Here is an 18,673-nt window from a genome sequence, read left to right as displayed (position 1 = left end):
GGAATTAATTAGAGGCTTCACAAAGGCTGTATACTGCAGTGAGTCCATAGGTATGAATTATCTTCATTCCTTTTTTAAAACAGCTGCCAACAAACATTTGCCAAATAATTTAAATTCCTCGAGAGTTCATGACACACAAAGTCCTGTGTTAACTGTTTAATTTAAGAATGTAATAGTTTATCACTCAGCTGTGACCTGTATGTGTGTGTCACGGGAGGGAAACCAGATTAATTAACAAACAAACTTTAATTAGGCCAGCAATAGTGTCAGGCTTTAGTACCACCACCCTCAACACACACACACACAAAGTGGGTAAACAGTTTGGTACTGACAGGGTAATTGATGCGTCTTTTAAAGTTTCCAACTTTCTCTTGGATTGTGAGAAGTAAACAAAACAGACAGACACACTCAAAGACCACAAAAGAGTGGTTATCTCACATACAACACTAACGGACAGGCACCATCACGGCTGGGAAAAGCACTACCCCCCACATCCGTGTCCAATGTTACTCGCCCCCTAAAGCCCAAGAGTCATCCTCTCTAGCACCAAATCTACCCAACACGCCACCCTCAACACTATAACTGGTCACATACTGCAATGCTACATCCAATAGTATGAAGGGTTTCTATTTATTTAGTAACTCTAGAAACTGTCATTACAAAACATGGGTGTGATGAGGATGTGAAATTAGAGGTACAGAGGAAATCTCAGATTCTAGACTATAGTGTAAGGGTAGTCAAATGTACAGAGATTAAACTGAAGGGATTGACAAAATAATAGACCACCTCAGTGAAAATAAGTCAGCAAATAACCCATTAGGCTATGTAGTAAGTGTAAATTAATGGGTGAAATGTGACATTCTGCATTGAATCTTGTACAATTAAGATTAGTAAATACAGACTAGGACTAATGTATATTTAAAGTAGGCAGAGGCTATGGAATATTAAGTGATAACTAGATGTGAGAGACCATAAGTCTTGTGTGAGAAGAAATGTCTTTGTTTTAAAGATTTCGGGTTGAGGGTGTTACTTCCTGCCCAAACACATTTAGCTTCACCAACCACGAGCCAGTAACATGCAACTTAAACCTACATTAATGCTGCTTAGGTTAAAAGAAGTGTGTGTCGGGTGTGAATGTAGAAGTGTGCGTGTGTGAGAAGTGACACTGTATCTGTGAGAAGACACACTCTCCGCGACACCCTCCCGGAGCCGCCTACTGTTTTCAGACACTCTGGAAGGGTCGTCACCTTTCCCCTACGCACTCTGACCCCCACACAATGAGCCGGAGTCAGCTTGCAGTCAACATGCACACACGCGCACGTGCACACACACACAGAAACACCACATGGATAACAACAGAGATGTGCCCGATGCAGAATGACAGTCCAAATCTGACCAAGTCTACTTCCTTCTTTGTGCAGGTCACCTCCGTCACTGGCAATAAAACCAAGATGGAGATCAGGTCCAGTGATGCATAAGGGCCAGACAAGACAGACCTCGACACCCGCAAAACGAGAGAGCGTGGAACCAGGAAGCAACACGCATGGCCGTGAACCAAAGAACTTTACAACCTCAAACTCCCACGATGCAAGACTCTTGATCCAATGTTACCCGATGCCACGCAAGAGCGACCATGTGAGGCTCCCTGCTGTAGATGCAAGAGGCTTGCAGGCCTGACGCTCTGTGTGCGTTTAGCAGCAAGAGAGAAGGGATTGAACCTAATCAAGAACATTAAACCTTCAGTCACTGACTGAATCAAAGGGCAGAGTACAAGAGATCAACACAAGTAACAGGAAACATCTAACCAATGAGAATTCAATCACTGTAAATAAAATGAACAAAGAGAAATGCGTTTATTTGTAAGTTATGCACTTCAAAGTTTTTATTGTTATTAAATAAAAAGTATTTGCTTTAAAAAAAAACAGTCTTTGCAGAGACTTTTTCTATTAATAGGGAAGTGTACAAATGAAGAATAAACTCGACTGTGGGTAAATTAATTATTGCAGACATTAATGTTCACATGGGCTGAATACTTTACTAGCTCCATGCTCTATTAACCCGCTCTATGACCCCAACACAGACACGAGGTAACAGCATTGCATTGTAGTCGACCATTTCCCAGTCTAAAAATGTACGGACACCTTACATACCAAACAGCAGGTCTTGAAGAAGTGACTTAAGAGTTTCACTGCTGCAACAAATTAAAGTTTATTATGGGAAATACATTTTCCATCAAAAAACAAGCTAATACAAAAAACAGTGAATTAAATATGACAAACACAGTATCTGGTACAAACACAAGAGTTAATAAAATTCTCATCAGTGCAATTCAGATCCATATAAAGTAACAAAAAGAGTATTGAACACATTTGCCCAGAGATCATAATCAAACTCCTAGGAGGAGATAAAGGATGAAAATATCTACAAGACAGGGGTTCCCGTATTACATATTAGAGCAATCACCTTAAAGCATTTGTCACCATGGGAACACGAAAGAAGCGTTGTTAGGGAGAGGTTACCAAGGCTCTCACCCCCTCCCCCCCTTTTTTAGAAGCTCTGTGATCAGTCATCCATGAGCAAAGCTGTCAGTCAACACGGACATGCGCACGGAGTTGAGCAGGACTCCCTAATAACCTCCTCCCAGCGCTGGTGTCAGGGTTTGGGTCTAGAGTCCCGGGTCTCAGGTCTGGGTCTGCTGAGCGGACAGGATGAGGAGTCTCTTACTCAGCTGTGTGTTATGCTGCTTCAGATACTCAATCAGGTCAGCTTGTTTCTCCACAACCTCCTCGAGGCTAGAGCCATCCCTGTTTCACATCACACACACACACACACACACACACACACACACACACACACACACACACACACACACAATCACATGGTGCATTTGCACATGGCTTCTGTGTGTTTAATGAATATTCAACTGCTACATTTTGTACCGTTTTCTCTGAAATGTAGTTTCTACAGTAGAGGTTCTTCAAGTCTAGATACAAGGAACTTAATTTACAAAGAGTATGGATCTTCCCAGAGGCTCTACCTCCAACACTCTGTGTATGTATGTGTGTGTGTGTGTGTTAATGAGGTTGTGTGTGGGTGATGGAAACGCAGTGTTTCTGTAAGGAAACAGAGTTTATATGATCCGTTTACTGACCCTTTGGCATGACCAGAGGGTGGGTTTGGGTGTGTGTTCGTTGGGGTGTGTGAGTGTGCGTGCGTGTGTGTGTGTGTGTGTGTGTGTGTGTGTGTGTCTCCACCTATGGAGATGCTAATGAGAGATTTGGGAGGGGAGAGAAGCTCTTCCCAGTAATTCTAGAGCAATTCTGAGCTCCATCTACAACAATTTAAGGACTCCATTTGCTCCTAAGCTCTGAAAGGGACATATGCAGATACACAATCCTACAGTACCATTTGGAGGGTCTTCAGTCCTAAAGTTTAGTTTAGCCAGTTTGAGAAGAATTTGAGCCTTAAGTTGTGTGTTCTTGTTATTTTTAACCACAGTATTGCGTGTCTTTTTTTAGTTCGTTCACACCTCTACTTGAGATGCGTCGCTTTTGTCATTTTATCGTTGCTTCCGTTTTACGTTTTGGATTTTGGCGTTTCAGTGAAGTGAGTTAATGTCTCACAGGGGCCTGAAGAAGGGCGGGTGTGCACCTGGCCAGGAGGCAACCCATCTGGGCACGCTCACGTGAGCGCTCATTACCTGACCCTGGTCTCACGTGCACGCTCATTACCTGGCGGCCAGTCTCACGTGTGCACGCGTTACCTGAAGCCCGTCTCCGTGCGTGTGATGCTGGCGCCTGGGGAGAAGCTGCGGGAGCGTTCTTCCTCACTGACGTCTGGGCTCAGACTCTGCTTGTTAAACTGCACCACACACACTGCAACACACACACACACACACAGAGGCATCACTGAAGTGAAGATGCATTATCCATTCTCTATCCATTCGCTGTCGGCCCGTGTGTGGTCTCGAGACAAGCCTGTGCTTTCTCAGACACCGAGAACCATGGGAAATGTAGTTCTGGTTCTAATAATATTTAAGAGAAACGTGAGAAATGTAATTCTGGTTCTAATAATATGTAAGGAGGACACCCCTTTATCTGGCTCTGCAAGTTCCTTTGGTTGTCCTGATTATCTCAGGAGTGAGAGAGTAACCCCTCCACTGGTAGGTGTGTGAGAACCCTATCCAAGTCCATCGTGTGTGTGTGTGTGTGTGTGTGTGTGTGTGTGAGAGAGAGAGACAGCATCCTCTGCCATGTTTTGGCATCGGGCACAAGGACATTCATGGCATGAGTAGGGGACGGGTTAGCTGTGCTGTTCACCCGTGCGATGTCTCAGTCACACACCTCTAGTGTCTCTCTCATACACACACACATTTCTGCTAGGAGCTCACCATGGCAACAGCAATTGAGCTTGTTCTCATTCCATTCACCAATCAGAATTCAAATTACAGGTCTGAACAGACAAAATAGGAACAGAAGTAGAAACACATCCAAGGACAAAACTTCAAATGCACATCACTGAGCACAAGGGAACCTGTCTGTTGCTCTTTCTCCGAGAGAGTTACGCCGTCATTTCAAAGCTAAATACCAGCATGCTGTAAAGATCAAATGCATATGAAAATAACGGACATCTAAAAAGACATTTGACCTGAGATCATACTGCAAGGGTGTGCATAATGGCACACTTAACACAATGGAACCAGGTTTTGGATAACAGCTACATGCTAACAAAAAGATTTCAAACTGGTGTATAATCTATACAGTCCTAAGACTTTATATATACACTGATACTCAGGAGCTGATTTATTCTTAATGATTAATAATTAATCATCAGAAACACACCCACACAAAACTGTATTTCTCACCTAGATTAAAATGGGGTCCAATGGGCAATTCACTTCCCTCATCAGAGAAGTTCTGACACACACACACACACACACACACACACACACACACACACACACACACACACACACACACACACCTGCGTTTGCCAAAATACTTTCACATATATAGCTAACAGCATTATCATACTGCTTCAGCAATGAATTCTGATGACTATGAGGGTTTAATGTGGAGAGCTAATTAAGGGTAATTAGACAGATCCGTCACCACACATCAAAAGGAGCTGTGGAATGTTGAGAGAGAGAGCGAGAAAGAGAGAGAGAGAGAGAGAGAGAGGGAGAGATAGAGAGAGAGAGGGAGAGATAGAGAGAGAGAGAGGGAGAGAAAGAGAAAACTCGGTAGGTGTGCGACATTCCTCATATCAATGTTAAACAGTAGCACTTCCCTCCGTCAGGGACACCATAAAAATAAACACTTTCATAATAACCCTAATCTTACGCACTCAAGCCTGTCAGCCCGCCCGCCCGCACACACACACACACACACACACACACACGTTCATATACCTGGGGCCATCTATCTACACTCTGCACCTTCATGCCGTATTAAGACACGTGCTCGTGCCCAGACCACAACACCGCATGGAATAAACCTGCATTCATCCTCCTTCTGGCTGCTGTTTGAGGTCCATGCTCACTACCTCGTCAGGGGGTCAGGTGTCCCTACCCGCCACTCTCCTCTCTCCCTCTCCAACACGCCTCCTCTCTCAACCAGAGCACGTTCCGTCCTCCGAACCAACCTAAACAACAGCGAGGCTGCGTTCAACATTTCCGACACCAAATCGCACGCCTGCGTCTTCTTCCACCACGTTCTCCGAACATCACCCCGTGTGCGTTAGGATCAGACAATGCGGGTCACTGTCCCCTCGCTGCCACCCTCCCTCGTCCCCTCGCTCCCTTTGAAGGGCCCTAAACTGGCTTTGAAGTGCAGAAGCAGCATACGGCCCATGCAGAACTCTGTATTCATGTTCAAATGAAGAGGCAGAGGGAGAGAGAGAGAGAGAGATGCAACATCAAAGGTTGGGGAGGGCGACACGGGCCTAACTGCACCTTCCTTTAGGAAGAGGGAGAGAGAGAGAGATGGAGAGGGGGAGATAAACGGATGGAAGGAGAGATGCACCGGTGGATAGGGAGCGCTCATTAGCACAATAAACATGGACTTCAAATGTGCATCGCTGTGGATTGAAATGTAGACCACACAAATATGGCCACTGTAGATGGAGCTGGACAGAGTGGAGTCAAACTGCGCTAAACGTAAGAGGGTGTGTCACAAACACGGTCATGCTTCAGTTCACTAATCATCCAAGGAATCCAGGTACTGATAGGAGTGTGTGTGTGTGTGTGTGTGTGTGTGTGTGTGTGTGTGTAGGATAGAGGGAGAGAGTGTCAATAGTAAGACAATGCCATGGTTTTTTGGGTGGAGCTGCTTCAGGTTGCCTCTGGCAAAAACACCAGCCCTGAGCCCATCATGACCCATGGCGGGGGGAGGAGGAGAGGGGCGGGGAGAGGGGAGGAGGGGGCGGGGCGGGGTGAGGGGGAGAGGGGCGGGGCGGGGGGAGGAGGAGGGCGGGGCGGGGGGAGGAGGAAGGGCGGGGAGAGGGGGAGGAGGGGGGGGCGGGGAGAGGGGGAGGAGGGGGGTGGGGAGAGGGGGGGGTGAGGAGGAGAGGGGCGGGGCGGGGGGAGGAGGAAGGGCGGGGCGGGGGGGAGGAGGAGAGGGGCGGGGAGAGGGGAGGAGGGGGGCGGGGCGGGGGGGAGGAGGGGGGCGGGGCGGGGGGGAGGAGGAAGGGCGGGGAGAGGGCGACGTCTGGCCGATTGTCCTAGTGCTGCCTGGTGTGTGTGATCCTGAAGGGGATAAAGACAGTAGCTGGGCCATTGTGATGCACGCGTGTATGACACAGGCGTTTTATAATGGCTATGAAGAGAAGACCTTTAGAAGCTGCCGTGGCGATGCGGAGAGGCTGGGCTCTCCGGAGCAGGCGGGCGTACCTGTGTATTTGATCAGGCACGCGACGCACGCGAAAAGCTCCGCACACATGATGACGACCAGGAAGTACACAGAGAGGTTTTTGACCCTTCTGTCCAGAAAGGAGGAGGGTGCCACTACTAGCAGTACTGCTGCGTTACCTGCAGAGAGAGAGAGAGAGAGAGAGAGAGAGAGAGAGAGAGAGAGAGAGAGAGAGAGACATGTGCTGCCACCTAGCTGTGGTTTAATTTTGGTGCATATATATGTGTGTGTGTGTGTGTCCACTGGTTTTACCTGCAGAGTGTATGAGGAGGGGCATGTGCTGGATCTCCCTGGTGAGCCTATAGAAGCGCAGGTATCCTCTCCTCCGCGCCGCGCTGTGGTGGTGCAGCACGCACCTCTCAAACAGGAAGACCAGCAGCCACAGTGCCGCCTTGGCCAGCAGCACCGGGCTCACCGGGTCCAGCCCGGAGAGAGCGGCCGCGCACTCCGCCCCGTGGCCGCCCACCAGCACGCACGCCACCACAGCCGCCACGCTCAGGCTCGCCAGCACCACCTACGGGGTGCGAGCACAGAGGGCACGCTCTGGGTGATGGGGAGGGAACTGCAAGACAGGGGGCGCCGTAGCAATTCCCCATTGGCACTCCTGGAGGACTCACACAGTGTTTTTTCCCTCTCCCAAACATCTTTTTGTAATTACCAAAACCTTCATTGTGTTGAAATTGGTTTGTCATCACACATACAGGCCCTAGTCTGCAGGCACACATAGGAAACTTTGGGTGATATTCACACCTGGATGATCAGCTAATCATCAAGCCTATGGGAACTGAACCTTTCGGGTCAGGCCCTGAGTAGTTCAGTAGCACACCCTCCAGGTACGAGATCTTCAAACTCACATGTACTGCGATAAGTAATCCTGCTGTCCAGGCAGTGGGTAGTTTCTGGAACTCTCTTTTGATGGATGACTCTAATGCATCCTTGGATATGAGCGGCCCATCAATCAAAGGGTCGTCCTCGATACTCTGGGTGAAATCTGTGTTCCTGTTACTCTGCTACACACACACACACACACACACACACACACACACACACGTATGGACCAGATCCAAGATTATGGAACAGAACGTGCAATGCAAACGTCTTTTGAAGTCTAGGTGAAAAACGCAAATTATAAATGTTAGTGTGCAATGACAACGACAGGGTACTCTATACTAACAGATTGTGTTCTTTGTTAAGTATTTATGCAGCGAAACAACATTGAATTTGGCGCTATTTGCGGAAAACCACGTACTTAACTAGCTAGCTAAGCTTAAATAGCTAGAGACAGCTAAGAAGAGTGTATTTCTATAAATGTAATAAATTTTAATAACCTTTTAAAATAACTTTCTAAGCCATGGGGGCTGGTAAACTAGTTAAGTGCCCGTTTGCCTCCTCCAAATTCTAAAGATGACCACCGGCAATAGTGCGGTAAGTTTTTTTTGTAATGACCTACAAAAACGACGAAAGTTAAACGCTTTATACTCAGATAGCGATCAAACAAAAGCACAACGAGCTGCTGTCACATGAACACATCACCTGACATCGTAACATGTGTATGTGGAGTTATATAGTTACCTCTAATAACCACACACGTAGCCTTAGACGAACACCCTTATACTACAAACTAGTTATTCAAACCTTAATAGCTACGTACCACATTTGCTGAGAGGCGTTTAGGGTCCATTGCACTGTTCTGCTTCACTCATTAAGTGAAGTGAAATGCTCAGCATGGCCAAATACGAAAAAAACGTATATTACATGGGCACTTATGAACCTCGAAAACATTTCAAATCTTACTTCCGGGTGGGTTATTGTTCAGCTTGTCAAAATAAAAGTCCACGTACACATTTTGACAGTTTTGCCAGACGTCACATGGCGGCGCTGTTTGTCCAGCTTCAAGTTTTGACGCGATAAGGTGAAGACGTTTTTCGTTTAATCTCGTTCCCATATATGGGGCACTAAATAATTCTTTCTTTAATAAAATGATCTATTGGTGCAGAGCGCAAAAATAAACGTTCTCCATGTATAATCCTGCAGTTTTTTTATTCGTGTTTTAAATCGGCTATAGTTCCTTCCTCGCGTAGTAGTCTTTTCTTCATGAGTGATACGGATTCGCGGACTTACTTCCCTCTAGACCAATCAGGTGGCTGCATTTTGGAGCTGAAATCCAACATGTCTGCGCCTGTTTTGTCAACACAGAGTAGTGGAGATGAAGAATTTACGACAACAAAGTCTTCAAATGTGCTTAAAAAGGGTGCAAAACAATGTTATATGCATCTTACATCTTTAAAGAAAGAAGAGGCAATTGCATTTTCATGAACGCGGTGGGACACATTCAGGAATAGCGTCAAACGGTGGCTTGGTTTAAAGGGTGAGAGCCAGATGACAGCAGAAACATATAAACATTGTATAGAAATGGAGTTTGAGAATATTCCCGAAGATGCTGGTATCACCCCACTAGCTACCGCCGTTTTATACACAAAAAGCGCTTGGATGCGACAGAGAATCGAGTCTATGGCGTCTATATGCGCGTGCACGCGAGGGGAGTCGGAATTCGGCACAACACCGGCAAACACAGGCAAGATGTGTGTTTGTTTTCTCATGTCAGCTATTTTTTAACGATTATTTATTAACCCACAGTAGATAGACTGAAGTAGATTGTTGTGGAGTTATGACTACCCTGTTGTATATTGTAATCGTGTGTGTGTAGAATGGCATGGGGTAAAAACAGGTCCAAAAGTCAAAAGCGAGAAACTTCTGGAGGCCAGAGCGAGACCGAGAGAAGCGCGAACGAGAAAAGGTGCAACGAAAACGGATTCTTCAAGAATATTAAACTCAAAATAGACTATTGAAAACATAATTATTGTGTTTACAAACCAGCTTTTTAACTCTCAATATTAACGACAGTTTTCTCAATTACAAAACGTAATTTCTTGGTTATGGATTCTGTTTTTTGATTCTCAAAACATTAGGTCCTATTTTGACGCCATACGAGTCACCCATTCTTCTGAAGCTCAGTATATTATGCATAATATGCAAGAAAAAGGACAAGTATCTAACTGTTGGAGACAAACGCCAGAAAGACCATCTGTCACAGGCAGAAACGTTTTCAGCAGGTAAGTAAAAACAATACAAAGTTATAAAAATGTATTAATTGCATTAATAACATGTGGAAGGCTAAGAAGTAAAATAATTTATACAAATTAAGCTATATATTGCTTTTATTTTTTAAAGGCCAATTGCTGAAAGCTGCCATGATGAAGGAAGACACTAGCATCCATCCATCCATCCATTCATTATCTACCGCTTATCCGGAGCCGGGTCGCAGAGGTAGCAGTCTAAGCAGGGAAACCCAAACCTCCCTCTCCCCAGACACCTCAGCCAGCTCCTCGGGTGGAACACCGAGACGTTTCCAGGCCAGTCGAGAGACTTAGGGCGTACTCACACTAGGCACGGTTTGATCGTTCCGTGCTGGGGCCCGGTTATCCCCCCTCCCCACTCCCCCTCTGGCCTGCACGGAACCAGCAAACCGTGCCTAGTGTGAGTACGCCCATAATCTCGCCAACGTGTCCTGGCTCAACCTCCTGTGGGTTCACCACCCACAGAGGCTATCGTAGGGGACCGGTGCAGTGTGGATTAGGTGGCAGCCAAAGGCAGGGACCTCGGCGGCCTGATCCTTGGACAGGGCAGCTAGCTGTTGGGACATGGACACTAGCATACTTGTTCATATTCAGGACAAAGACTGTGTGTCCCTGGAGGTGCGATCCCACAAATCCTGTTACAGACAGTACACCAGATTCTTGTCAAAGTACACTGCAGTGACTGGGACCCCAGAAGAAGAACAGTAAGTTGCTATATTTCATATTGCATCAACTAATAATTATCTGCCCTTAATAACACTGTTTATTTATTTTTTGCAGAAATGAGTCAACCTATGATGCCAGCTACAAGATCTTCTGTGAAAAAGTCATCCGCCATAGAATAATTGTAAACCAAGAGATACTTACAATGACCCAGCTAAAAAGGATCTTCATTAATCTGGTGAAGGACCATGAAACACTTGATGCGTCAAACTACAGGTATTTTAAATTTCATAATTATACCATCTTTACTACTTAAAAAATGTTGTGCATGAAAACATTTTTTGTTACTATATTTATATACACTTCTTTTACTTTTTTGTTGCAGGCAGGATAAATTGAAGAAGAGGTTAGCCATGACCAGGGGCGTTGCCTGGGTATGTAAAGATCCGGGGCTCAGCCCAATTTTTTATATATATATTTAACAAAGGGTGCACAAATTCTGCAGAATGTCATGGACATGGACCAGGTATATTTCATCAGTAAATCCATTCCTCAATAAAGTATGCAAAACAGTATGTCAACAATGGATTTCATGCAACTGTGTAATAATGTAAACAATTCACTTGTTTCTAAATTGTTCTTTTACCTTTTATGACAAACAGAAACCAATTTATTGAAAGACATATTAATAATTATTAGTGCTAAGGGGTCTACACAATTAATTCTAAGACTTCATCCTCTCGGCTAGACCCTATTCCTACTCATCTCCTTCAACGTTGTGCTTCTATCCTTTCTGAACCAATATGCCACTTGGTTAATCTGTCTCTCACTTCTGGCTATGTTCCTGTGTCTTTGAAAACAGCAGCTGTTACACCTATTATCAAGAAGCCTGACTTAGACACAACTATCCTGAGCAATTACAGGCCGATTTCAAATCTCCCATTCATTACTAAAGTTCTAGAAAAGGTTGTTGCTTCCCAGCTGCTTGAGCTCTTGAACTGTAATGAATTATTTGAAAAATTTCAATCTGGGTTTCGTAAGCACCACAGCACTGAGACTGCTCTTCTCTGTGTCTTAAATGACCTCCTCCTCTCCGCTGATATAGGCTGTGTCTCTGTTCTGCTGCTTCTTGACTTTACTGCTGCTTTTGACACAGTGAATCATGATGTTTTCCTGATTAGGCTCTCTGAGATTGGTCTATCTGGAACCGTGCTATCTTGGTTTCACTCATATCTGACTGGCAGGCTTCAGTTTATTTCAATGGGGAACCACACGTCTGACACAGTACCTATTAAGCATGGTGTCCCTCAGGGTTCCGTCCTTGGTCCCCTCCTTTTTATAATTTATATTCTCCCCCTTGGTTATATTTTTCGTAGCCATAAGTTACATTTTCACTGCTACGCTGATGACACACAGGTCTACCTCAGTCTCAAACCTACTGCACCTTTTCCTCCACCTCAGTTAAATAGTTGTCTTATTGACCTGAACTCCTGGCTTAGGGCAAATTTTCTTTCATTAAATGCACACAAAACTGAGTTTATAATCATTGGATCCAAGTCCATGGTTAACTCGTTCAAAACTCCTGCTCTCACGGTAAATGACATTCCAATTTCTCCATCAGTCACTGTCCGAAACCTAGGTGTTCTCTTTGACTCTTATTTGTCATTAGAACCACACATCAAGTCCCTGTCTAGGTCGGCATTCTTCCACCTTCGTAATATTTCTCGTATTCGCCCTCTGTTACCCACCAATGCAGCCGAATCGCTGATACATGCTTTTGTCACCTCCCGCCTAGACTACTGTAATTCACTGCTATATGGACTCCCTGCTAAGTCACTTATTCTACAAATAGTGCAGAATTCTGCAGCTCGGACTCTCACCTACACTAGAAAATCTGAGCACATTACTCCTGTTCTTGAGAGACTTCATTGGCTGCCCATTACCTCATGCATACACTATAAAGTTTTACTCCTTACATTCAAAGCACTTCATGGCCTGGCTCCTAAATATCTACTCGACCTCCTAAAACCCTATAAGCCTTCTCGTAACCTTAGGTCTTCGGAAGCAGGTCTTTTGGTGGTTCCCAGGTTCAGGCTCAGCTCTATGGGTGGTCGGTCCTTCAGTGTCGCAGCCCCATTGCTCTGGAACTCTCTCCCCCCTCTCTTCGTTCTACTTCTTCTCTCTCTCAGTTTAAAACCTTATTGAAAACTCATCTCTTTTCCCTTCATTTTTCCCCTGCACCTTCTTCGGGCTCTGCGTAATTTTTGCTGTTTAATTTTGCTTATATTTGTAAAGCGACCTTGGGACTTGTAAAGGCGCTATATAAGTTTAACTTATTATTATTATTATTATTATTATTATTACTCTTTAAGAATTACTTACCTGTTCTTTCTTTAGATCAGTCCAGTCCTGTTCAGTTCATTTCAGGTCTCTCCACATTTCATATTTCCTCGCTCTCCACCCTCTCTTCTACCCTGTTAAATAGTAATTCAGGAAAGCATGCTTAAAATAAAGCTGGAAACAATATTTTAAATACAAAAGACTGTGCTAAAACAAACTACATCTGTCATTATTTTGCTAGATTTCGTACTAAAAACGTGTATTTTATTAATAATGTGTTTATTAGGCATTGTTTTCCATACCACTTGTATTGTCTTCTCCCATCTCCTCTCCTCTCCAGTTCTACTCTGTTCTCCTCTCCTGTTCTCTCCTCTTTCCTCTCCTGTTCTCTGCTCTCCTCTCCTGTTGTCTGTTCTCTCTAGTTCTCTGTTCTCCTCTCCTGTTATCTGTGTTGTTCTCATCTCCTCTCCTGTTGTCTGTGTTGTTCTCATCTCCTCTCCTGTTCTCTCCTCTCCAGGTCTTTGTTCTCCTCTCCTCTGCTCTGCTCTGCTCTCCTCTCCTGTTGTCTGTTCTCCTCTCTAGTCCTCTGTTCTCCTCTCCTGTTGTCTGTTCTCCTCTCTAGTCCTCTGTTCTCCTCTCCTGTTGTCTGTTCTCCTCTCCTGTTGTCTGTTCTCCTCTCTAGTCCTCTGTTCTCCTCTCCTGTTGTCTGTTCTCCTCTCCTGTTGTCTGTTCTCCTCTCCTGGTCTCTGTTCTCCTCTCCTCTGCTCTCCTCTCCTGTTGTCTGTTCTCCTCTCCAGTTCTCTCCTCTCAAGTTCTCTTTGTTTGTATTAGGAAATAAATTACACCACAATACTTGAGATTTGAACAAACTCTAACAAACCCTAACCCTCAACTATTAAAAGTAAATTATTTTTTGCAACATTCATTCATTTATGCATATTCTAAAGTTTTCTTTTAAAAGCACTTGATAAAGTAAGTGGTGATATGCTGTGCTGTGTAAACTCAATAAAGGATTGTTTATTAGCTGATCAGTTGGCTCCAGTGGAAAACACACAATTTTAGGGCAGTGACCAGGGTTAAGAAACTGCTTTAAACTACCATCATAAAGTATTGTACTAAATTTTGATTATCCACAACGTCCACCTTCTAGCTAACTAGTTAACTGCTAGTTAACTAAATGGATTTTCATTCATTATAGCTTACAGTCCTACAATCCTAAATTATTAAACACAATTTGAAAATGAAATAGTTATTAGCTTATCAGGTACATCAGGGCATGTTGAACATACTAACTATAACTATATAAGTTTTTTTTCCTCAAACCTTCACTACCTAAGCTATCTAGGTTAACTAGCTAGATAGGTTAACTAACTAGGTTAGCTAACTAATTCCGAAGCTGACTAGTGACAAGCTGCATTTTATTAAGCACACAGTGGGTTTGATCTGTGTGTTTTTAACCAGCTATCAGATAGCTCCACAAACAATGTCATCACAGTTTACATAGTTAACTACCGTTACCTTTCTCCTTGAAAAAACGCCGTATATCCATTTTCTTTCACCGTCAGCTACCTGCAACCTGCTGCCAAAAATGGCTAGAGCGCATGTGCGCTCCCTCGCGGGGGTGAGGGTGGGCTCTCCTCCGCGCCCGCAAAACCAGCAAGCTGATTGGCTGTTTCTCCTGAAAGGCGGAACTTTATCCTTGAAGCGGCACTATGATTGGCGTTAAGAGATTTCCTATTCTCACAGCAGCATTGGCCTCCTCATTAATAGTACAGCTGAGCGAAAAGGTTCAGAGCTACTGGATAATCATTCGGGGCTGAAGCCCCGGAAGCCCACCCCAGGCGATGCCCCTGGCCGTGACTTCCCCCAGCTGGTGTTTTACTCTCCCAGCAATCGCTTCATGTGTCAGATGGTTTTTGTTGAGACGTTATCTGCAGATACTTTGCTAGACAGGCTACCTCACCCATTACACACAGCAACAACAACTGAGTCAACTGAGGTAAGACAAACTGAACGTGACTGTGAAAAAAAACCCAAATACAACAGCTGGTCAGGAAAAGTCAAGTTTAGGTGCCCCAGTGACACTACAGAGAACACAAGCACACTTTATAGTGCAGCACTGATTTTACAAAAGCTTTTGCGTGACACTTCTGGGATGACATGCCCACGGCCACCCACATCAGATGACTTGCATGCAAAGGTGGGTAGAGTGTTCAACAATTTTACTCAAGTAAAAGTACAGTTACTTGAACCAAATGTTACTCAAGTAAAAGTAAAAGTATGCATCCCAAAAATTTACTTGAGTAAAAGTAAAAAAGTACTTTGATTAAAAGCTACTCAAGTAGTGAGTAAATGCATGAGTACTGTCTCGTGTCAGTAAATGACATCATGGGAAATTGAATTACAGGAAACAATGACTTTTAATGATAAAAATAATTTATTATAAATAAATATTATATATATAAATTATTTATTATAAATAATATGTATTTTTGTTTGTTCCTAATTATTAGGCCTGTGTAACTTTAATGTGTTCCACAAAGACACTAACTGATGAGACTGTCGGTCAATACGTGTAGCTACAACTTGACGCCAACTGAATCAATTTGTAGCAGACCTAATCATCCTATATTGCTAGTGTGTACAATCAGTGTGAGAACTGGTTTTTAGTATTGCACTGCGTTACATTTAATAATTACATCATACAAACGTTATGCCTCAGAGATATAGCATTACACAAAATTATACATACAGCAAAATTATCGCATTGTTTCCTCATATTTGATGTTGAGTTCTTGTAGGCTGAAATGTCCACACGTTTGCAGACACAATTGGCAGCGCCAAGGTTGCAAACTCTCACGCATTGAGCGTAAAACACATGCATTTGACTGTCTTCACACGCTTACACGCCACACATCAGATTTCTCACACCGAAAAAAATCTAGTTTATTTACATCTGATCCACATCTATGATTCAATGAGTTACTAGTTCGCTCTGGCGCCAACCACCGGCATTCGATCGATCGCGATTTAATACTTAATTTGTGTCCATTTTACACCCCCCCCCCCCCCCCCCCCCCCCCCGGCAACAATTTACGTTCACCACCCAAACCCCCACCCCCACCCCGGTTTAAATCTCACTAAAAGTGATCTTGAAAACTTGGCAACCCTGCAGCGCATTATACAGCTGTCCTTTTACACGTTTGTAATGTGAACATTGGCTGTATGAGGTCACGGATGCTCGGTAGGTTTTTCTGTCACTTTCTTGCTATGGTGGAGAAAGTTTGCGTATGTGATCACGTGATTGACCGGCTTCATTTGATTGGTCACTCATACTCGGGTGATGAGACGTTGGTCAGTCTTCTCACTGAAAAGACGAATTATTTACAAAACGAAAGTAACGGTAGCGCGCAGCGCAAATCCGATTGTCGCGTTTTTCTCACCACATATTTACTCAAGTAAAAGTAGAAGTCTTTCATATTAAAACTACTCCTACAAGTACATTTTTGTCCAAAAATCTACTTGAGTAAATGTAACGGAGAAAATGTAACGCGTTCCTACCCACCTCTGCTTACATGTAACTGAAGCTAAATCTGTTGTCCCTCTCAAATTGTATAATCTGATTTCCTGGATTGTGGGTGCAACTGAGGAACCAACGCTGGCTATGTTGATATTCCAGATGATTTGAACCTAAAAGTGATATCCATTTGTCAAGACATTATGTACCTTGCGTCTAAGGGCCAGATGCAAACACCTAAATCTGTGACGGGCAGGGTGAGCAACTTAAAAAGGAAGCGATCACGCCAAGTCTCAGGGAAATAGGATGGTTTAATAGAAAGTGTGCAAACCAAAAACCTGTGCATTGTTCCGAATGAAGGAAATAATAACCAGCAGTCAACTGGTACGAAGACAAGACATATATAGACGAACAAACGACCCTCAGGTGAGACGGATCACGGGTCCCGCCCACCTGAGGGACGAACATCACATGACCAAAAACAGGACCGCTGCCGCTGTAACCGGGGGCGACCGGCAGGGGGCCCCCCCACAACGTGACAAAATCATTGTGTCTTGGTCTAACTGTTTTAACAGTTTAACAGGTTCGTCACATATTGTATCCCTTCTTAATAGACTAGGACATTGTGAAATGTCTGTCTGATGGAACAAACAAAGAGCCACTGGCAGAATTTCTCTGTGTCGTATGGCACGATGCAGATCTCACCAAGGTGCCTTGTACATAGCTCATGGAGAACTGTGTCACTGCGTGACTGTAACAAACGGTATGCAAACGTTTAATGCTGTTGAGGATCTGACGTGATCATGAGGAGTGTGACACCAGGTTGTTTTTACATGCACAACATGATGCACAGGAATATAAGACTGTAGTCATCAAGAGCCCTGATACTGATGTGGCAGTAATTGCTGTTTGCAGAGAGCTTTACCTTGTAGGTTGTATATTTTCACTGGATTTTTCACTGGATTTACCAACAGAACAAGAATCATTGACATAGCCAAGGTGTCATCAGCTCTTGGCACCCGTGTGTGTTCAGCACTTATTGGGATCCATACATTCTCAGGATGTGACTCTACAAGTGCCTTTCAGGGCAAAAGAAAGACATTTTCTCTTGCCTCAGAGAAAAAGGAATACCTGACTGCATTTACAGATTTGGACAGTAGTTTTAACCTGGATCAGTCGACCTTTGAACTACTTTGCAAATATGTGTGCCAACTGTATGGTCAGACATTCTTGGCAGATGTGAACGATGCCAGATACAAAACATTCTGCATGTCAACCTCAGCTTTGCCAGAACTATCCATGCCACCAACAAGTGATGCCCTGTATCAGCACTGCAAAAGGACAAACTACCAAGCAGCAATAACGAGACACTCTCTGAAAAGTAATATGTGTGCCCCTTCACCCATTGGCAATGGATGGCACCTTGAGGATGGAGAGTTAACGTTGACCTGGATGACTAAACTCCGCCCCTGAAAGTGTGTTGCAGGTAGTTCACTGCAGTTGTAAGCAGGGCAAATATGAGACAGGGAGATGTTCCTGTATGTCTCCCAGCCTGTGTTGTACAGATTTATGTAGATGCCAAAATTGTGGAAATACTTTAAAAGAAACAGAGCACATTGCTCCATGGGATGATGACTCTGATGATGACAGTGAAATGGATGAATAGTAATGAGTAAGAAAAGAACTTTGGACATTTTTTGGGGTGGATAAAGTGTTGGATTTGGGATTGAGGGACAGTAATGTATTCAATGAATAAGAGACCATTCTGTACTGTGTATAAACATATTTGTAGCTGTATATTGCATTTATTGTAGTGTTTATTATTTTATTCATTATTTAAAACAAAAGGGGGTGCAGTAACGTTTTGATTTATTTCAGCCACCTTGGACCAATGTCTGTACTTTTTTTGCTGTCTCTGATTACACAGTATCTACTGAAAATTTTGATATATAAAACACCAGTGTATACAACATCATATTGTGTTTATGCTTTATTTTGTGTGGTGTCAATTTCTGAACTTTAAGAAAAAATATTGCAAATTTGCAATATTCCATAATGTAAATTCACACTTGCATACTAAAACATTAATACTTCTCTTATATGTTTAG

At 43.9% G+C, this 18,673-nt stretch overlaps 2 protein-coding genes and 1 long non-coding RNA gene across 6 annotated transcripts in view; 2 read left to right on the top strand and 1 right to left on the bottom strand.

The window, feature by feature from the left end:
- apela (apelin receptor early endogenous ligand) overlaps positions 1-2,024 on the top strand; it is a 4,129-nt gene extending 2,105 nt beyond the window's left edge. The window contains exon 3 of the mRNA XM_077018647.1: positions 1,422-2,024. The gene's annotated coding sequence lies outside the window, so the exon portion shown is untranslated. The remainder of the gene's footprint in view (positions 1-1,421) is intronic.
- A 165-nt stretch (positions 2,025-2,189) lies between these two features.
- tmem192 (transmembrane protein 192) lies at positions 2,190-8,696 on the bottom strand. 2 transcript variants are annotated; one of them, XM_077018624.1, is made up of 6 exons: positions 8,560-8,696; positions 7,763-7,918; positions 7,161-7,422; positions 6,890-7,027; positions 3,764-3,875; positions 2,190-2,804 (listed from the first exon to the last, which is right to left on the bottom strand). In XM_077018624.1, exons 1-6 carry the CDS (start codon positions 8,587-8,589, stop codon positions 2,681-2,683), a joined length of 822 nt encoding a protein of 273 aa, XP_076874739.1. In that variant the 5' UTR covers positions 8,590-8,696; the 3' UTR covers positions 2,190-2,680. The 2 variants fall into 2 exon arrangements, with proteins under 2 accessions (XP_076874739.1, XP_076874747.1); XM_077018632.1 differs by having other exon boundaries at positions 7,763-7,915.
- A 342-nt stretch (positions 8,697-9,038) lies between these two features.
- On the top strand, positions 9,039-18,520 carry LOC143525111 (uncharacterized). Of its 3 annotated transcripts, XR_013133567.1 has the most exons (7): positions 9,039-9,490; positions 9,616-9,705; positions 9,878-10,021; positions 10,140-10,749; positions 10,826-10,984; positions 11,094-11,142; positions 17,540-18,520. It is a non-coding gene; the product is annotated as an uncharacterized LOC143525111 (long non-coding RNA). The 3 variants fall into 3 exon arrangements; XR_013133568.1 differs by lacking the exon at positions 17,540-18,520 and having other exon boundaries at positions 9,039-9,483; positions 11,094-14,076; XR_013133566.1 differs by lacking the exon at positions 17,540-18,520 and having other exon boundaries at positions 11,094-14,076.
- Positions 18,521-18,673: the final 153 nt, after the last annotated feature.

This window comes from Brachyhypopomus gauderio, chromosome 1, assembly GCF_052324685.1.
Source record: "Brachyhypopomus gauderio isolate BG-103 chromosome 1, BGAUD_0.2, whole genome shotgun sequence".
In the NCBI taxonomy this organism is placed as follows: domain Eukaryota; kingdom Metazoa; phylum Chordata; class Actinopteri; order Gymnotiformes; family Hypopomidae; genus Brachyhypopomus; species Brachyhypopomus gauderio.
This window is presented reverse-complemented; position numbering and strand designations above follow the sequence as displayed.

Coding starts and splice junctions, on each gene's coding strand:
- tmem192 (XM_077018624.1), bottom strand. CDS start 8,589: ATGGACCCTAAACGCCTCTCAGCAAATGTG. Junction 7,028..7,160: donor CCTCCTCATACACTCTGCAG/GTAAAACCAGTG, acceptor CTCTCTCTGCAG/GTAACGCAGCAGTACTGCTA. Junction 2,805..3,763: donor CGCACGGAGACGGGCTTCAG/GTAACGCGTGCA, acceptor GATGTGAAACAG/GGATGGCTCTAGCCTCGAGG.